The sequence below is a fragment of the Crocuta crocuta genome, unplaced genomic scaffold, assembly GCF_008692635.1.
Source record: "Crocuta crocuta isolate KB4526 unplaced genomic scaffold, BGI_CrCroc_1.0 scaffold122, whole genome shotgun sequence".
In the NCBI taxonomy this organism is placed as follows: domain Eukaryota; kingdom Metazoa; phylum Chordata; class Mammalia; order Carnivora; family Hyaenidae; genus Crocuta; species Crocuta crocuta.
This window is the reverse complement of record NW_027528839.1, coordinates 295,721-315,332: the sequence shown is the minus strand read 5'-3', so window position 1 is coordinate 315,332 and position 19,612 is coordinate 295,721. Positions and strand designations below refer to the sequence as shown.

General features: G+C 37.4%; 1 protein-coding gene across 7 annotated transcripts in view; it reads right to left on the bottom strand.

Annotated features, from left to right (window-relative positions):
• The window catches only part of DNM3 (dynamin 3), a 584,407-nt gene that overhangs the window by 303,030 nt on the left and 261,765 nt on the right, over positions 1-19,612 (bottom strand). For 6 of the 7 annotated variants that reach the window (XM_077755999.1, XM_077756002.1, XM_077755998.1 and 3 more), the window contains exons 13-14: positions 10,207-10,258; positions 9,363-9,392 (exon numbers count right to left, since the gene is read on the bottom strand). In XM_077755999.1, the coding sequence (XP_077612125.1) occupies positions 9,363-9,392; positions 10,207-10,258 (82 nt within the window). The remainder of the gene's footprint in view (positions 1-9,362; positions 9,393-10,206; positions 10,259-19,612) is intronic. The other variant, XM_077756001.1, reaches the window with a different exon arrangement.

Sequence of the window (19,612 nt, the reverse complement as noted above, 5' to 3'; positions counted from 1 at the left end):
CAAGAATGAGGAAAAAGGGAGTTTGTGTATTATCACTTAAAAGTATTCAATGTCTCCTTTTTTCCTCATGATGGATTATTTGTGTGCTACAAACTTTAGAGAAAACAGGTAAGTTCTCAGGAAGCAATCCAAAAAAAAAAAAGCAATCTGGGGCGCCTGGGTGGCTCAGTTGGTTAAGCATCCGACTTCAGTTCAGGTCATGATCTCACGGTTCGTGGATTCGAGCCCCACATCAGGCTTTGTGCTGACAGCTAGCTCAGAGCCTGGAGCCTGCTTCAGATTCTGTCCCCCTACCCCACAACACCTGCCTCCCCTGCTCACACTGTCTCTGTCTCCCAGAAATAAAAATAAAACATTTAAAAAAAAAGACTAGACTATAACAAATTTTTAAAAAAACAATCAAAATAATATTTTAATGGCACTATGCAGAAGGAAAGAATAGCACCACTTTATCTCAATAACAGAAGGTATTAGCCTTTTCTCAAAACAGATTAATAAAGAAAATAGCTTTTAAAGCTCCAATGGTCCAATTTATAAATTCTTAGTTTATTAAACCATTAAAGTATATCAGCATACTGTATAGCTAAACCCCAGGTAAAGTCTTATTATAAGTCATTTAAAAGAAAGAAGAAAAGAAAATCTACAAGTAGCCAAGGTGTAGTGAATTGAATACATTCTCCCCAAATTCACTTCCATTTGGAACCTCAGAAGGTGACTTTCTTGGGAAATAGAATCTTTGTAGATGTAATTAGTTAAGATGAGGTCATACTGAATTAGAGTGGGCTCCAAATCCAATGACTGGTGTCCTTTGCAGAAGAGGAGGGGGCATAGAATCAGACACATACAGAGGGTAAGCAGCCATAAAAAGATAGAGGCTCAGATTAGAGTCAAGCTGTCACAAGCCAAGGAATGCAGAGCCATGAGCAGCCAGGAGGCAAGATTCCTCCCTAGAACTTTCACAGGGAATATGACCCAAAGACACTTTGATTTCAGATTTCTGGCCCTCCAGAACTGTGAGAGAATATATTTCTCTTGTTTTAAGCCACTCTGTTTCTGGAACTTTGTTATGATAGCCCCAGGAAACTAACATATCACATAAAATGGCAGTCTCAGAATTCATTTATCAACTTGAAGATTTAAATGTCACACTAAGTGGCAACAAACAAGGTTGTATTCTCCTGACACAGCTAGGAACAACAGATCTCATTTTACACATATGATACATGCTAAGACAGTTGTGATACAAGCATGTATTGGCATCACAAATTTTATGCCCACTGACTTGAACTGCACAATTTAAAAAATTTTTCCTAAAATGCAATCCAGTATACCTAATAAAATTACATTTACATTTCTTTGCTGATAAGGGGCATCTATGTAATGCATAATGAATACAGGAAAGCATCATACATTCTTAAAGGTATATATTCTACCTTCCCACAAATCTTCGATGATTTTTTATTATTCAGTTATTTCTTAAAAAAAAAACTACAAAGCACTAAACCACTAGTTATTGCATTGACAGAGTTTTCATTGAAACTGGCCATCTTGAAGATCAATAGAGAGAGAGAGAGAACAAAAGTTCAATTCTTCCTACAAGTGTTTTTTAAGTACTTTCAATTAAAAGAATTTGATAAAGGAGTGCTGACTGATTTAAATATTTATAATATCTATTTAAAGATACATTAAACTGCTTATTAGAATATTGGGGTAGAGAGTTTTTTCTTTGATCTGTATTCAGAAATCTATCCTCAGAAATTAATCCATGAACTGTTATTGGATATACAGAATTCACTGTTGTTTGGTAGCAGTCTTCTCACTTCCAAGGGAGGAAAAGGATCAATTAGAAAATAAAAGCAATTATTTTACTATCTTTCTTGAAGACTAACAGAATAATATAGATATACAACAACAACAATTATAATAGCAAGCACTTTATATAGGACTTACTATCAGCCTGGTCCTGTTGTAGGTACCTAACTTGTATTATCTCATTTAATACTTACAAAAACTTCATGAAGCAGTTACTATTTTTTATCAACTTCTTTAGATACCCAAGGAACAGGAAGTTAAATAATTTCTCCTGGCTACACAGTGACTTGAGAATTCCAGCTCTGAAAAAAACCACTGCACTTTACTACCTCTTAACTTAGTACAGTCAATAGAAATGTATTTTCAAAAGAAAGAATGAGGAAGGTGAAGTGGGGAGAGAAAGTCAAAGGATGAACTGGAAAAAAATCATTAATCACTAAATGAACCATATGGTTTTAATAATGTGGTATTAACCATTTTATATTCTGTTAAGAAGACAACATACATTAAGAATCCTATAACCCAAATTAGAGGATTAGGAGGAACTTGAAGGAGGAACAAGGGGGAGAAGAAGGGGGGAAATGGTGGGGGAAAGGGAGAGAGGCAAACCATGAGAGACTCTTGAATGCTGACAAAAACTGAGGACTGATGGATATGGGGAGGAGGAGGGATGGGCATGGAGGAGGGCACTTGTGGGGATGAGCACTGAGTGTTATGTGGAAACTAATTTGACAATAAACTATTTGTTAAAAAAAATAAAAAATAAAAAAATAAAAATAAAATAAAATAAAAAATAAATTAAAAAAAAAAGAATCCTATAACCCAAATTAAACTTTTGTGAAGACAAACAATGCTCAACAAACACCTTTAGCCATCATCTCTGATATACAACCTCCAGGGTCTATTTTCTCTTCTTCCAACAATAGCTCTGACTTTCAGGTGGAGAAGAGCCCACCCCTACATCTTAGCCCAGTTGATCTGATCTAAAGCAATCAGTACACTTCATTCTCTGGCCATGGTGATTTGTTCAGGAATAAGCACAGATCCAAATCTACTCAAACAGAGTGAATCTCAGGAGTTTTTCTGAAACCTCTGGGAGGAAGATTAATTTATTTCTGCTGGATTCAAAGTAGGAAGGAAATCCAGGGGCTGACAACTGTTATATTGCAGTCCTTTGGGGTCTAAGAGTAGAGCCAACAGCAAAGAAGAAGAAGCAAAAAAATGTAAAGAGTTCATCCAGTACATTCTGACTGTTTGAACCATGGGTTAAATAGTACTTAACTTTATTTCTGAAATATTCAAACATGTAAACTGATTAATTCACTTTTTTTCCCCAAGGTCGTGTAAGTTAAATTTTTCTGAAATTTAACCTGAAAGAATCCTGGATATAGATATTAGTACCCGGGAAGTCAGGTGAGGGTGGAAGTTGAGGACAGACCCAGAAAGGTAGAATTCGCTGAATGGAGGGATGAGGAGGAGGGTCTGTGCAGTGCCCTCTACTGTAGCCTAGGAAGTTGGCAATGTTTCTTAACCATTGCACAATAGCTGAGTAAACTCTTACCTCTTGTAACATTGGTCTCAAACCATGTACTTACAGTGGCTGAATAACTAGGGGATTTAGTATGCAAATTTCAGGATGTTGGGGTGTGTTGTTAATTTTTTGAGACCTGTAGAGGGTATGTCAATAATTTTTTGAGACCTGCAGAAAAGAGGCTAGCTTTCAAGAAAGTAGAGAGGGATGAGATTCATCATCTGTTCTGATAAGAAAGATCTTTTCTACTTGCAGCCAACAATTCAAGAAGTTTGCAAATCCAGTTATCCAGAGACTTGTAGGTTTGGGAAAGCTAAATTTCATACTCCAAGCTAAAGTTGGAGCACTAGAAGGCACACTGGTGGCGAACAAAACAGACAATAAACCCAGGACTCGAAGGTACTTTGATATTCAAGCTCCTGCAAGTAGCTGCCCTGCTCCCTTCCTAAGGAAAAATTCTTCCTAATTGTACAATTATAGTTAAGTGCAGTCTGGACCAATGAGCATGTCAGCTGTGCCTTCCTGCCCTAGAGTCTTATAATTAAAGGAATAGATTATCAATCATGTAAATCCGCCTGGCTTCAAGATAATCTAGACCTTAAAACCAGGAAATTTCACCACCATTTCTCTTCAGCTGCCCACACCCTCCAAAGACAATGTTCTACAAATATCTGTAGTTATCATTTGTCCTTCCCTTCTTCCAGTGTCTGTTCCTTCTTATTCCAATAACATCTCTGACTTTCTTTCAGGTGCCATTCTCTTGCCCACCCTGAGATACAGCATCCCACTCAGTGACTTCAACCACCAACCCTACCTCATTTTCCCCTTAATCCTAGTACATTAGTCCTCCCTTATCTGATGTTTCACTTTATGTGGTTTCAGTTACCCACTGTGAACTGCATCCCAGAAGCAGATGATACTCCTGACTTATCATCACAAGGTCAGTATCCAAATGCTATGCCACAATGCCTGTGTTGTTCACCACACTTCATCTCATCATGTAGGCATTTTATCATTCACATCATCACAAGAAGGATGAGTACAATAAGATATTTTGAGAGAGATCACATTCACATAACTTTTCTTACAGTATATTGCTATAATGTTCTATTTTATTATTAGTTATTATTGTTAATCTCTTGCGACTAATTTATAAATTAAATTTTATCACAGTATATATGTATGTATAGCAAAAGACACATATGTAGGGCTTGGTACTATCCACAATTTTAGGCATTCACTGGGGGTCTTAGAATGTATCCCCCATAGATAAAAGGGAATACATTCTCCAATTTCAGTAAACCTCCTTCCCCACCACCCAGTGCTGTGGCTTGCCCATTTTCTTTTAATTTTAAGTCAACACCATATCTCCTCTTTTCTTTATCCTGGGTACAAGTTCAGATTATATTTTTCTATTTCCCCTGCAGTTAGGTGAGGCCAAATGACTGAGTTCTGGTCAATCAATGGAATGGGAATGCAAAACAATCTGTGACATTTTCAGGCTGGTCCTTAAAAACTCTCACTCAGGCTTCTTTCTCTTGCCCATCTGTTAGAAGGATAAAGAGGATCCTAAAGTCCATAACTGACCATGTAAACCAGGGATGGATGCCCCCTACCCCCCCCCACCAGCATCTCAATGACCTTCATTTGATTATTACAGCAGGGTGTATTAAACTGTAATTATATTAAGCTACTGAAATTCTGGTGTTGTTTGTTATTTGGTTGATTTGTCCTGACTAATACATCAATCAAAACTATTCATATGAGATTATATCATTCCTTATTTCAACCCATCTTTTCAAAACTTTAACCCTCTGTTCTCTTGACTTTATTTGCTGCCTTCTTGGGGAAAAAAAAAAATCCAGTTCAGGATATCAATTCCATTGTCTGTTTTCTAAGCTTTATGCTACCTTCTAGCTCTAAGGTAGAAGAGTAATCCACAAGACCAAAAGGACTGGTACTACCTCAGGTGATCCCCAACACTACCAGTCCATTGCCAACCTCCCCTATATTTCTTGAGCTCTAGGAAACATCTAATACTAATCAGCCATTCCCTCCTTGAAACGTTCTCTTTCATTGCCTCTCATTGTACTGCTTTCAAGTTCTCCTACCTCTTTCACTTCTTAGACTCCTTTTCAGTTCCTCATTCTGCCCTAACTCTTATTTCTCAATAATCCTTTACATCCCTTATTTCCTTTTATGTTTTTATCCATTGGAGATAATCTCATTTACTCCCATGACTTTAACTACCATGTATATACATTGACAGCTATAAAACATATCTCCAGTCTGACAAGTCTTGAACCTCAACCCTCCTGATGTCTCTAATAGGCACAAAAAAATGTATCTGAAGCTGAAATCACCACCTTCTTCCATCTCCCCTGAAATCTGCTTTTCCTTCGCCTGCACTCCCTTTGTCAATGGATCCCCTTAGCCATAGCCTGGACAGATGACTTCCTTCTCCCAACTCCACAACTATTTATAACTCTACCCACCCTCTAAATATAATTTGGATCTGCTCTTCCACATACCTATTGCTACCAACATTTGTATTTTCTTACCTAAATTATTTCAAAAACATCTTCACCAATTTCCAAATCTCTAGTTTCACTCCTCCAAATCATCCCATATAGCTGACACACAGATCTTTCTACCATACAAGTTAGATGATATCCCTTCCCTATTGGATATCCTTCAATGGCTCCCTACTACCTTTGGAATAAATAGTTATCTATCTCTTCTCAACTCTAGACACTTTTATCAAGTGTCCCTCTGGACATTTTATTCCTATCTCCCACAGTGACTAATATTCAATATATCTACCTTTCCTAACTCTGAATACAAATCTGAGTTTCTTACCATATTTCTTTCTCCATGAACAGCACTTCTTATCTCATCTGTGCCTAAATCAGATATCTAAACAGCATTGCTGATAATCCCCAGCCCTCTCCTCAACATCTAGTTCATCACAAATCCTTTAGACTCTTCCCTAAATTCATCAGCTTCTCCTCAAATCCATCATACATAGCATAGCCCAGATCACCATAATCTCTTGTCTGCAAGAGATTACTAGCATCCTAACTAGTCTTTTTTAAATCTTATTTTCCCTTCAAAACCTTTCACATATAGGCAGAATGATCTTTCTAAGATATTATGATTGTGTTTAAAACCTTACATGATACTCCACAGCTTTCAGTAATAAACAAAAAAATAGCTGTAATGGAGCTTAGGTACTAGTGAAGGAAGATGAAAAAATAAATAAGATATAAAGGTAATAGATAATGTCAACACACAGGGGAGGGATGGTGATTTTAGATCCTCATGCTCAGGACTAGCCTATTCCAGAAGTGATATTTCAGTGAGACCTGAAGGATCAAAAGGAGCTAGGCCTGAAAGAGGAGGCCAACTTCAATTTGCTTACTTACCATCATCCCCACCGGGCTGTGAGCTCCTTGAGGATAGGACCCATGATTTAGTCATCATTCTGTTTTATACACCTACCACAGGTTTGGGTACTCTAAGGTTTTAAATACATATTTGATGAGTGAAGGGATGAATTAAGGTTACATTTAAATTATTGGGCAGTGCAACTTTAGGCTAGTTATGTGCTCACATTTTTTTGTACATATGTTGACATCAATTTGTGGAACTTCCAAGATGACAAATTTCTAGGAAGACAAAAAACTAATGGGGTTGACGTTAAATAGGAGTTCTGCTTTCCTTAAATCCTTCCAAATTATTTCAGAGCAGATTCTGTATAGAAGAATCTCTTAGAACCAGGAGCCCAAAGGGAATTTCAGAATGGATGAACCACTTGCTAGGATAGCACAGGGTGTTTCAGCCTCATCAACCGCAGCATCAGTTAACAGTTGGCTCCAATGGCCCCTGACTTTGAGCTTCTTGATAGGCAAAACTTTTTATAAAAACTCAAATCAACCTCAGACATTCAGATTCATAAAGAAATTATTTCATGAGGACTGATGGATGTGGGGGGGAGGAGGGATGGGCATGGAGGAGGGCACTTGTGGGGATGAGCACTGAGTGTTATGTGGAAACTAATTTGACAATAAACTATTTGTAAAAAAAAAAAAAAAAACTTGGGAAAAAAAGAAATTATTTCAAATAATTATGGCTCATTTCTGGTCAGCAGCTAAAAAACAATAAAAGATTCTCTAAAATATACTACATTGCATTGAATGACTGAATTTGATCCTGAAAAATAAGATATATGGGTTCATAACACTTTACTTGCAAAGTAAAAGGTTTTTTTTTAAACTAACAAACAAACAAACAAAAAAATGAAGCAGCAAAACCTAACCTGACAGGAAATATGTTTACCTTTCATTTAATCTACTTAGTGGGACTATTCATTTGTTTTACTGTAGAACCATAACATGTTTAATTAAAGGGTCCTGCCTCTGACGTCACAGGAATATTGGGTAATATGTAATATATGCAATATACTTTTTTTTTTTTGCAATATACTTTTTTTTCTAAAATCCAAAAAGTTCTAGGCATTAAAGGTACATCTGACCTTAAGGGTTTGGGTAGGAATCTGTATTCCATTGTAACACCCACCCAATTCTATTTTTTTGAATTTTAAAACTTCTATAATGTGTGGGCTTTCAAGTACTCAGGGAAAGTAAAGTCACAGAAACATAACTAGCATTATTTTAGCATTTGAAAGCAATATATAATTTAAAACAGATCAGAGTTTCCTTTCAGATCTGATTTAAAATATGCATTTATGCCACTATTATATCACTTTTCCAATAAATATAAACTTCTATGAGCTAGGGGCCTCTGACCATGAAGAAGGTTTTATGGATAAGTCCTTTATACCACCCATCTAGCCTTAATCTGGGCATTGCACACTTCAGAATAATTTGCCTTCACTTCTAATTTTCCAAAGTGTTTCATTGTTCTCATTTTGTAACTTTTATAATTTTCTTATATTTTATATTTTTTCTCCCAAAGTTTCAAGAACAGTACCTACCTGCTAAGAGCAAGTTTTCTGCTGTTTGCAGGGCATACATCCAGTATCGAGCTGCAAACCTCATTAGGTAAATTATTTCGGATTCTCACAATCATCCTAGAAAAATATTTTCTATTTTTCCCACCACACAAGTGAGCAAACTTGGGTTCAGTTTGTCCCAGGCTGCATGGCAACTAAGTTACAGAGCAGAATTTAAACCCTGGAATGTCTAGTTGCAAAGTTTGTTTCTTCCAAAACATCATGAGACATATAATTGGCCCTATCCTCCAATCTCAGTCTCAATTTGAGCACAATTGGAAGAAAGACTTTAAAGCTGCTTCATCCATGGTAGAAATGAGAGTGTAATGTTTTTTTGGTGGGGTTTTTTTTTTTTTTTTTGGTCCTTTTAAAATATCTATGCCAGTAATTTGACAGTATCTTTACTCTTCCATAAAATGAAGATACAGTATCTGGTTTTTAAAAGATTCAACTTTAAAGCCATGTAAGATAGGAATTGATGTAATTTTGGTTTTGTTCTATATTTTTAAATAAACACAAATAATTATAATTAAGTTGACTTATAAAAATACATCAAAAATCAGATGTTTAATAGTCACCCACCTTTTAGAAGCACCAACTACATTTATTGCAAACATTATCATACAAGTTGTAGAGAAAGGCTTACACCTTGTAACAACAGAGCATAAAGGGACAGAGATGAAGATCATTAATGATTTTAATTATTTTAAGGCCCATTAAAATTAGAGAAATATCAAAGCACCCACAGTGTTAAGGGTTTATTATTATAGCATTTTAGAGTTTACTAGTTCATACTTTTCAATCACAGCAAGTTATTAGCAGTGAAGGGATGAACCCTCTTAAGAGGATTTTTATTTCAATGACAGAGTGTTACGGACAAGACAACCTAAGTTAAAAAAAAAATTAGTAGCAAGCGCTAGTTGAGTTAATCAGTTAAAGACAAACTCTGCCCTTGGGAAGCTAAATGAAAAAGCAACAGTAAAGCTTACAGAACTTAGCTCGTACAATTTGCCTTGAAGGCGGAAGATTGGTTCCCTGAAATAGCAAAGAATTATATGCTTTAGTTCAGAAAAAAGTCTTTAAAATAAAGTCTGTTATTACCTCTTCTCCTTTCAAAACAATGGAAAAACTTCTAGAGCAGAGGTTTCAATTTGTTCAATAATTGTACCTCTGAATTTAAAAAAATATATAAAATCATCATTGTTTTGACTTGAAAAGAAATAACAATGCAAATATTCATTATCACATAAAACATAAAAGAAACAGCAAACTGTCAGAGTTAATGCAATCTCTGCAGAGCGCTATTAGTCAGAGACAGCTGGTCAGCCCAAAACACAAAAACTCAAAACATCAGATCTTCTTAGAAATTAACATTTTTTTCACCAACAAAAACTTGGTGTGGCAGCAGTTAAACACAACAACTGCCTTTCTTTTATGAGCTGTCCCTTCACTGTTACCAGGCTGTGCAAATGTGTGAACTAGTCAGCAGCACCAGAAGCTCATGCAACTACTCACCATATTTTAACCTTGAACTGACTCACAGATTCGATGTTAAATCAAACTTAGGGGTAACATAAGCAAGCAAAGTAAGACACAAGGAGTCAATTTTGAAAAGCAGAGCAAGCAGCAGAAAGCTTATTTAAAATAAATCAATAAGGTTTAGTGCATAAAGTAGCAAAAAAAATGCAACACACTCCAGAAACTTTACAAGCAAAAACAAAACAAAACAAAAAGCCACATTTTCAGCAAAATTTGCACATGATTAATTTGCATTAAAAAATTGTCAATCAAGCGATTGAGTTCAACTTGGGGGGGGCATGCATGCAGTGATTATTTTAAAAATTCCTACCTGATTTCCAATTGTGTTTTTCTTGTGAACCTGACTGCTTCTCTGCTGAGCACTAAGAAAAGCAAAGGAGAAGAGCACTGAAGAAACTTTGGGAACAAGTAACAGATATCAAAATATATACAGGCTTTCAAAATATATCAACAACTGAAGCAAAGCAAATACCAAAAATCCAGGAAGCAAATTCTGGAAGCAGTTTAATTCTGGAAGCAAAACCAACTAAGGGGAATTAGTGCCAATTAACAAGCCCAAAGCAAAAACATAACACCACAGGATAAAAAGCTGTATTGCTACATTGATAACATGAGTTTGTGCAAGTATTTGTGATGTCCTAGTATGTACACAGAATAGCTGTACTGAAAATTAACAGCTAATATTTATTAACTATATGTCATGTTCTAAGTGCTTTGCAGGGATTAGTGATTTTGATTTAAATTTTAATTTGAGAACCATGAGATAGTTACTATTATTTTTCTCATTTTACAGATGAGAAAATGAGTCCCAGAGAATCAAAGTGGTTTTTCCAAAGTCACTCAGCTAATAAGTACCAATTAGTCTGACTCCAGATCCCAAACTCTGTGAAATTACCCAATCTGGTTGCTTTGAATTCTACATTCTGACAATTCCCGTAGTGATCTCTAGCTTGAACCTTTTTCCCCAGCTCCAGACACATGAATGTTTTTGACAACTCACTCTCTCCACTTGGATGTCTAATGGGCATCTCAAACTTAAAGTGCCAAAACTGAACTTATGGTCTCCTACATAAAACCTGCCCCACCACAGTTTTCCCATCCTCAGTCAGGGGCAATTCCATATTTCCAAGTGCTTAAGCCAAAATCTTTGATTCCTCTCCCCCTCTCTCTCTTGAACTCCATATACAATCATCAGCATATACTATTGACTCTGCTTTTCAATATGTATTTAAAATTTTACAACGTATTAAAATTTGACATCTTGGGGTACCTTGCTGGCTCAGTTGGTGGAGCGTGTGACTCTTGATCTTAGAGTTATAGGTTGAAACCACATGTTGAGTGTAGAAATTACTTAAAAATAAAAATCTTTCTAAAATAAAATAATAAAATGAAATTGACTATCTTTTTACCACCCTCATTGCTCACACATTGGTCCAAGCCACTGTTATCTCTTACTTGTATGGTTGTAATCACTTTCTCAGGTCTCTGTTGCCACACTTGTCCCCCTAACATTGAATCTCAACACAGAGGCCAGAGTGATCCTTTTAAAAAGGGGGTCCTTGCCACTCTTCTGCTCAAAACATTCTATACAACTATACAATACCATTCTACTCAGGGTAAAAGTCCTTACAATGGTACAGGCCCTATTCAACTGACTCCTACCCTCTGCCTCTTTGAATCATCTACTGTCCCCACCTTGTTCACTGGAGAGGTCCAGCCACATTGACTCCTCTTTTTTTTTTTCCCAAACCCACCAAGCATACTCCCAGCTGAAGCCTTGATACACTTCCCCCATATATCTGCCGGCTATTTTATTTTATTTTTTTACAAACAGTCTATTGTCAAGTTGGTTTCCATATAACACCCAGTGCTCATCCCCACAAGTGCCCTCCTCCATGCCCATCTCCCCCCTCCTCCACAACACCCATCAGTCCTCAGTTTGTTCTCAGTATTCAAGAGTCTTTCATGGTTTGCCACTCTGCCTTTCCCCCACCATTTCCCGCCTTCTTCTCCCCCTTGGTCCTCAGTTAAGTTCCTCCTAATCCTCCTATACGTGCAAACATATGATATTTGTCCTTCTCTGCCTGCCTTATTTTGCTCAGCATAACACCCTCAAGGTCCATCCATGTTGCTACACATGGCCAGATTTCATTTTTTCTCACTGCCATGTAGTATTCCATGGTATAGATAAACCACATCTTCTTGATCCATTCATCCGTTGATGGACACTTAGGCTCTTTCCATGTTTTGGCTATTGTGGAGAGTGCTGCTATGAACATTGGTGTACATGTGCCCCTGTGCATCAGCACTCCTGTATCCCTTGGGTAAATTCCTAGCAGTGCTATTGCTGGGTCATAGGGAAGTTCTATTCTTAACTTTTTGAGGAACCTCCACACTGTTTTCCAGAGGGGCTGCACCAGTTTACATTCTGCATGGCTCTTGATAATACTTCCTTCAAGTCTTTGTTCAAATTTATCTTGTCAGTGAGACCTACTATGATCACCGTTTCAAAATTACACGCCTTCCTCCTCCAGGACTCTTATCCTCTTTATACTGTTCTGTTTTTCTCTCTAGCATGTTTTACCCTCAAACATACTATATAGTTTACTGATTTGTGTGTCTATTTTCTGTCTTCTTCCATTAGAACATAAGCTCCTTGTGAGCAGAGGGTTTTGTCTGTTCCATATCCCCAGTGCCTAGAAACTACTTTGGCTTCAACAACTATATGTTGAATGAAAAGTCCAGCGAGGTTGATATTAAAACATGAGGAAAGAGGCATTAAGAGCCAGATATGACCCAACAATTTATCCCCAGAGCCCAGATATTTATATGTGATGTTCCTCTCTCTCAAAATAATTGAAGGCTTTTCTTTTTTCAGCGAATCCATGAGTAAACACCTATTGATGCAAGAAAACACAAGTCACTGGTGGTAATTCTGAGAAGACTAGTAATACTGAACCCTCTCACTGGTTGTTCAATAGTTTATAGAAGCTGTTTTGGAGATTGATGAAATAGTATAAAACAGAGAAAAAGTAGATTAAAGTCATCAATCAACAATTTATTTTTTTGTTTATTTATTTTTATTTATTTTGATAGAGAAAGTGCAGGTTGTAGAGGGGCAGAAAGAGAGAGAGAGAGAGAATCCCAAGCAAATTCTGCACTGAGAGTACGATGCAGGGCTCGAACCCACAAAGCGTGAGATCATGACCTGAGCCAAAATCAAGACTCAGACGCTTAACCAAGTGAACCACCCAGGCACCCCAATCAAAAATTTAAAGTTATGGGATATTGTGATTCAGGAGCACATCACAAATCACACATTTAGAACAGTTGTTCAAAATAGCAATCTTTTATAATCTCCAGTGCTTCTTAAGCTGCTTCTCTTCAAACTCATGAAGAAACATATACTACATTCAAATGAGTCTGGGGAAGGCATCAGTGATAAACAGGCACACAGTATATGATTACTAAAGATTTTCTGTGTGCATTTTTTGTTGTTTTTCAATTTGCTAATTTCAGGGTTTCAGCTTCTTTCCACACTGTTGTTATTTTTCTTGTTTTTAGTTAAATGCTTGTTTCCCTTAATCATTATGAAATTCATCTCTCTCCACCCATTTCTCTACATAATCCAAATTTTAATTATTTAGGTTTTTGTGGTGAAATTGTAAATGAGATAAAGTTTGTGTCAGGCTGTGGCCAGGGGTCTGGTGCTTCCACACTGACTTCTGGCTGCCCAGCTGGCCCTGAAGCATGGAGAGTGTGTAACATACCACTCTTTTGGGGCTTCAGATCCTGGCCCCAAATTCTTTCTCAAGGGACTGTAGGTTTCTCTTCCTCCGAGAAGAACTGGGACAGCTACCATTGTAGTATGACATGCCATCTTCCTAGCAACAGTTATCCATTCCAAGCACCACAATTCTCTTTTAGGGTCTTATTAAGGGAAAATATTTTAAAATAAATCACTGACTATTGATGATCATTTCAAACTATGATAGACCCATGGATGTTTAAAGCAGACAAACTAATGGGGAATTTTGAACTATGTGTAGGTCCTCTTAAAATCACATAAGAGAAAAAAAAACCAGAACATAAAGAAAAAGACAGAGATTGTTGATGACTCCCTGTGTTACCTTAATCAAAACATATGGCTTTTATGGACCTCAGTATCTTAACTATAGTGTGTGTGTGTGACGTGTGTGTGTGTGTCATATGTGCGTGTGTATAGATAAAGAGACAGAAACAAGGGGTGGGGGACTAGACTAGCTGTTTCTTAGGTTCCTTTTACTTATTATTATTTCTTTTAATGAGAGAGAGAGCACATGCACATGAGCAAGGGAGAGACTCAGAGGGCAGAGAGAGAGAGAGAGAGAGAGAGAGAGAGAGGAGAGAATCTTAAGCAGGCTCCACACTCAGCGCAGAGCCTAATGTGGGGCTTGATCCCACAACCCTGGCATCATGACCTGAGCCAAAATCAAGAGTCTGATACTCAACAAACTGAAGCCATCCAGGTACCGCTCTTAGGTTCCTTTTACAACTAATATTCCTTGAGATGCAAAGTTATTCTCAGAGGCTTATGATCGACATTAGGTGAAGAGACTTTGCACTGACAGAAATTTTATCTACTGTATAATCCTAGTTAGGAACTACCATATTCCAAGAATATGCAGGAAGAAAAAGAGATGATTTTATAAGCCAATCTCAAATATTAATGTTAAAACAAATACTAAATTAACTTTACTTTTGACCTAAAGAAGAATCTTTTCATAGCAACTGGCCCCATAAAGACAAAGATACTTATTAATGATATACTTATATACTTGAAATTACCACATAAGCAACATAATACCAAAAAAAAAACCTGTCTAGTCAGAAAACATTCTTTATCATAACTCTTATATATGCAATGATGATTGAACTGAAGGCATTTCAAAATATTTTTTAAAAAATGGGAAGACTCTTGGGAAGATGGCAGAGGAGGAGGGTCCTAAGCTCACCCGGTCCAACTGACAAGGGTCCTACGTAACAGCCACATCAGTGCAACCAGAGCAGAAAATGACCTGAAGAATGGCAGAACAGACTCTCTGCAGTTAATTGTAGAGAGGAGACCACATAAAAAAAAGGTAGGAGGGGCAAAGACATGGTGGGGAACCAAACTCCTGGTGAGACTACTCATAGGTGGGGGGGACACCACAAGCACAGAGAAAGTAGAGAAACAGACTCCATACCAGGCATGCCAGGCACAGGGGACCTGCACTAGAAATACAAGTGCCCATAACATTTGGCTTTGAAACCTGCTGGGGATTTTTACAACCAGTGGGGCTTAACTCCAGTACTTTAAAAATCAGCAGGCTTAGTTCTGGGGGATGTAGAGAGCAATAAGAAACTGAGTCTCTGCCCATAATGAGATGAGACAACAATCCCACCAAGAAACAGCATAGAAGCAGCAGTTTGAAAAGCACATGAGGCATATGGGAAGGAGACTTATTTAGTAATCTCAGAACACATGCTGGAGTGACAGATCTTTAGGAGACTTCTCCAAGAACAAAAGAGCTGGCAAGTGCCATTTCTTCCCACAACTACCCCTACCCCCAACCCCCCAAACCCTGGCTCAAGCCTAGATAGCCAGAAACCTGTGGAAAGCAGCTTGAGTGCTCTCCACCTATCTTGCTGACACCGTGCATTCCACCCCTACATTCTCCTGTGGATTCACCCCATCCAACCTGCCTCATTCAGCGAGATTCCCTCCAAAGTGGTTCCTGTGGCATCCCATTCTGCAAGCAGCCGCAGCGGGGGCTGGCAATACTCCAGTGTGACTCCTGTCCTAGTGACAGGGGCAGAGAACTACACACACCAGTTCCACTGCAGCTCCGCCAGCCAGGCCGTAAAACTGGCAGTGTGGGGAGAGTGCCCTGCTGATCAGTGCGTCTGCAGCCCCAGCAGAGGGTCTTGGTCTAACTGCCAGCCCCGCCCACTACAAAAACCTCCAAAGAGGCAGCATAAAGAGAGAGCCCTGCAGTTTGAGGTTACTTTACAGCCCTAACAATCAGTCCTCTGGTCTGACTGCTGACATCACCGAGCTACAAGTCCACGGGGACCCCCGACTGGCCTCTTAACAGCACACGGACCAAATTTTGCCTACAACAGGTAAAGTGCACTGCAGCTGACTGGTCTGAAGGCAGACAAGGTTTAGCCACAACAGTCGGGTGTGTGAAACCCACACAGGAGATACCCCTAAAGCGCCTGTTTCCGGTGAACAGAGGATGTTGTGCTACAGAGCACCATGGGATCCCTTCCTCCTAACTTCACTGCTTTCAAGATCCAGGAAACATAACTGCCTTCCCTAACACATAGAAACAAACATAGATAATGAAACAAAATGAGGACACAGAGGAATATGCCACAAATGAAAGAACAGACAAAACCACAGCAAAAGAGCTACATGAAACAAAGATGAGCGATATGCCTGATTTAAAAAAATTCGAGTAATGGTCATAATGATACCCACTGGACCTGAGAAAAGAATGGAGGATCTCAGTGAGACCTTCATCAAAAAGATAGAAAATAGAAAACAAATTGGGGCGCCTGGGTGGCTTAGTCGGTTAAGCGTCCGACTTTCGCTTGGGTCATGATCTCCCGGTTCCTGGGTTCGAGCCCCGCGTCGGGCTCTGTGCTGACTGCCAGCTCAGAGCCTGGAGCCTGTTTCAGAGTCTGTGACTCCCTCTCTCTCTGACCCTCCCCTGCTCACGCTGTCTCGCTGTCTCTCTCTCTCTCCTAGAAATAAAAAAAAAAAAGAAAATAGAAAACAAATAGAACCAATCAGAGATGAAGAATTCAATAAATGAAATTAAAAATACACTAAAGGGATCAATAGTAGATTTGAGAATGCAGAAAAATGGATAATAAAGCTGGAAGACAGGGTTCTGGAAAACAAACTGAACAACAAAAAGAGAAAAGAATAATAAACATGAGAATGAGTTAAGGGAACTGAGCAACATCATGAAGCCTAATAACATTTGCATCATAGGGATTCTAGGAGAAGAGAGAGAAAAGGGGGCAGAAAATGTATTTGAAGAAATAATAGCTGAAAACTTCCCTAATCTGTAGAAGACAACAGATAGCCGATTCCAAGATGCATGGAGAGCCTCCAACAAAATCAACCCAAGAAGGGGTCCACAGCAAGGCATATAATAACTAAATGACAAAAAGCAATAAAGAATTTTAAAAGCAACAAGAGAAAACAGTTACATACAGGGAAATCCATAAGGCTATCAGCTGATTTTTCAGCAGAAATCTTGCAGAAGAGAGGGGCATGATTTATTCAAAGTAATGAAAGGAGAAAACTCACAACCAAAAACTCTCAGCAAGGCTATCATTCAGAATAGAAGAAGTGATATAGATTTTCCCAGACAACAAAAGTTAAAGGAGTTCATCACAACTAAAGCAACCTTACAAGAAACATTAAAGAGAATTATTTGAGTGGAAAGAAAAGGCCATACCCAGGAGGAAGAAAATCGTGAAAGTAAAAATTTCACAGTAAAATACAAACATAATAAAAGTTAATCACTTATAAAAGTAGTATGGGAGTTAAAGCACAAAAGCAGTAAAAATAAATTATATCTATAAAAATCAGCCAAGAGATTCACAAAATAAAAGGATGTATAGTATGACATCATATAGATAAAACATGTGAGCGGAGATTAAAACTTTAGTGCTTTTAGAATATGTTCAAAATTAAGTGACTGTCAACTTAATATAGACTGCTATATGCATAAGATGTTCTATATGTGCTTAAGAGTAACCACAAACTAAATTTCTGTAATAGTTATGCGAAAAATAAAGAGAAAGCAATCCAAGCATATCATTAAAGAAAGCCACAAAACCACAAGGGAAGAGAGCAAGAGAAGTAAAGAACAGAAAAGAACTACAAAAACAATCATGAAACAAGTAACAAAATGGCAATAGGTACATACCTGTCAATAATTACTTTGAATGTGAATGCACTCTAATCAAAAGACATAGGCTGACTAATAGATTCAAAAAGCAAGACCCATCTATGGGCTAACTATAAGAAACTGACTTCAGGCCTAAAGATACATGCAGATTGAAAGTAAAGGGATGGAAAACACATTTACCATGCAAATGGAAGTAAAGAAAGCTGGGGTAGCAATATTTTTATCAGACAAAACAGACTTTAAAACAAAGGCTACAAAAAAGAGAAAGAAGGACACTACATAATGATAAAAGCAACAATCTAACAAGAGGATATAACAATTGTAAATATTTTTATACCCAACACAGAAACAACTAAATACATAAAGCAACCATTAACAAACATAAAGGAAAAAACTGACAGTAATACAATAATAGTAGTGAACTGTAACAACCTACTTATATTAACAGATAGATCATCTAGGCAGAATTATCAACAAGGAAACAGTGTCTTTGAATGACACATTAAACCAAATGGATCTAAAAGATATATTTAGATTATTCCATCTAAAAACAATGGAATACATATTATTTTCAAGTGCAAATGAAATATTCTCCAGAAGAGATCATATGTTAGGCCACAAAACAAGGGTCCACAAATTCAAAAAGACTGAAATCATATCATGGATCTTTTCTGAACAAATAGTATGAAAATAGAAATCAATCACAAGAAAAAATGTAGAAAGCACATAAATACATGGAGGCTAAATAACAATGAATGCATCAACCAAGGAATCAAAGAAGAAATTTTAAAAATTCATGGAGAGAAATGAAAATGAAAACACAATATTCAAAAATCTTTGAGATCCAGCAAATGTTCAAAGAAGGGTGATTATAGCAGTGCAGGCCTACCTCCAGAAGCAAGTAAAATTTCAAATAAGCAATCTAATCTTACACTTACAGGAGCTAGAAAAAGAAAACAAAGCCCAAAGCTAGTAGAAGGAAGAAAATAATAAAAATTAGAGCAGAAACAAATGAAATAGAGACTAAACACACACACACACACACACACACACACACACACACACACGAACAGATTAATGAAACCAGAGCTAGTTCTTGGAAAACATCAACAAAATTGATTAACCTTTACCTGGACTCATCAAAAAGAGAAGCGGATTCAAATATATAAAACCAGAAATGAAGGAGAACTAACAACTAATACCACACAAAAAATTACAAAAGAATATTATGCAGAATTATATGCCAACAAACTGGGCAACCTACAAGAAATGGATAAATTCCTAGAAACATACAACTTTCCAAAAGTGAATCAGGAAGAAATAGGAAATTTGAATATACTCATTACCAGCAGTGAAATGAAATCAGTGATCAAAAAACTCAAAACAAACAAAAGTCAAGACCAGATGGCCTCACAGGTGAATTCTACCAAACATTTAAAGTAGAGTTAATACCTATTCTTCTCAAACTATTCCAAATAATAGAAGAGGAAGGAAAGCCTCCAAATTCATTCTGAGGCCAGCATTACCCTGATACTAAACCAGAAAAGGACACTACAAAAAAAAAAAAAAAAAAAGACTACAGGCTAATATCTCTGATGAACATAGATGCAAAATTCCTCAACAATTTCTTGATTTCTCTTTCTGTTGCTTCATTGTTGGTGTATAAAAATGCAACCGATTTCTGTACGTTGATTTTGTACCCTGCAACTTGGCTGAATTCTTGGATCAGTTCTAGTAGGCTTCTGGTGGAGTCTGTCGGGTTTT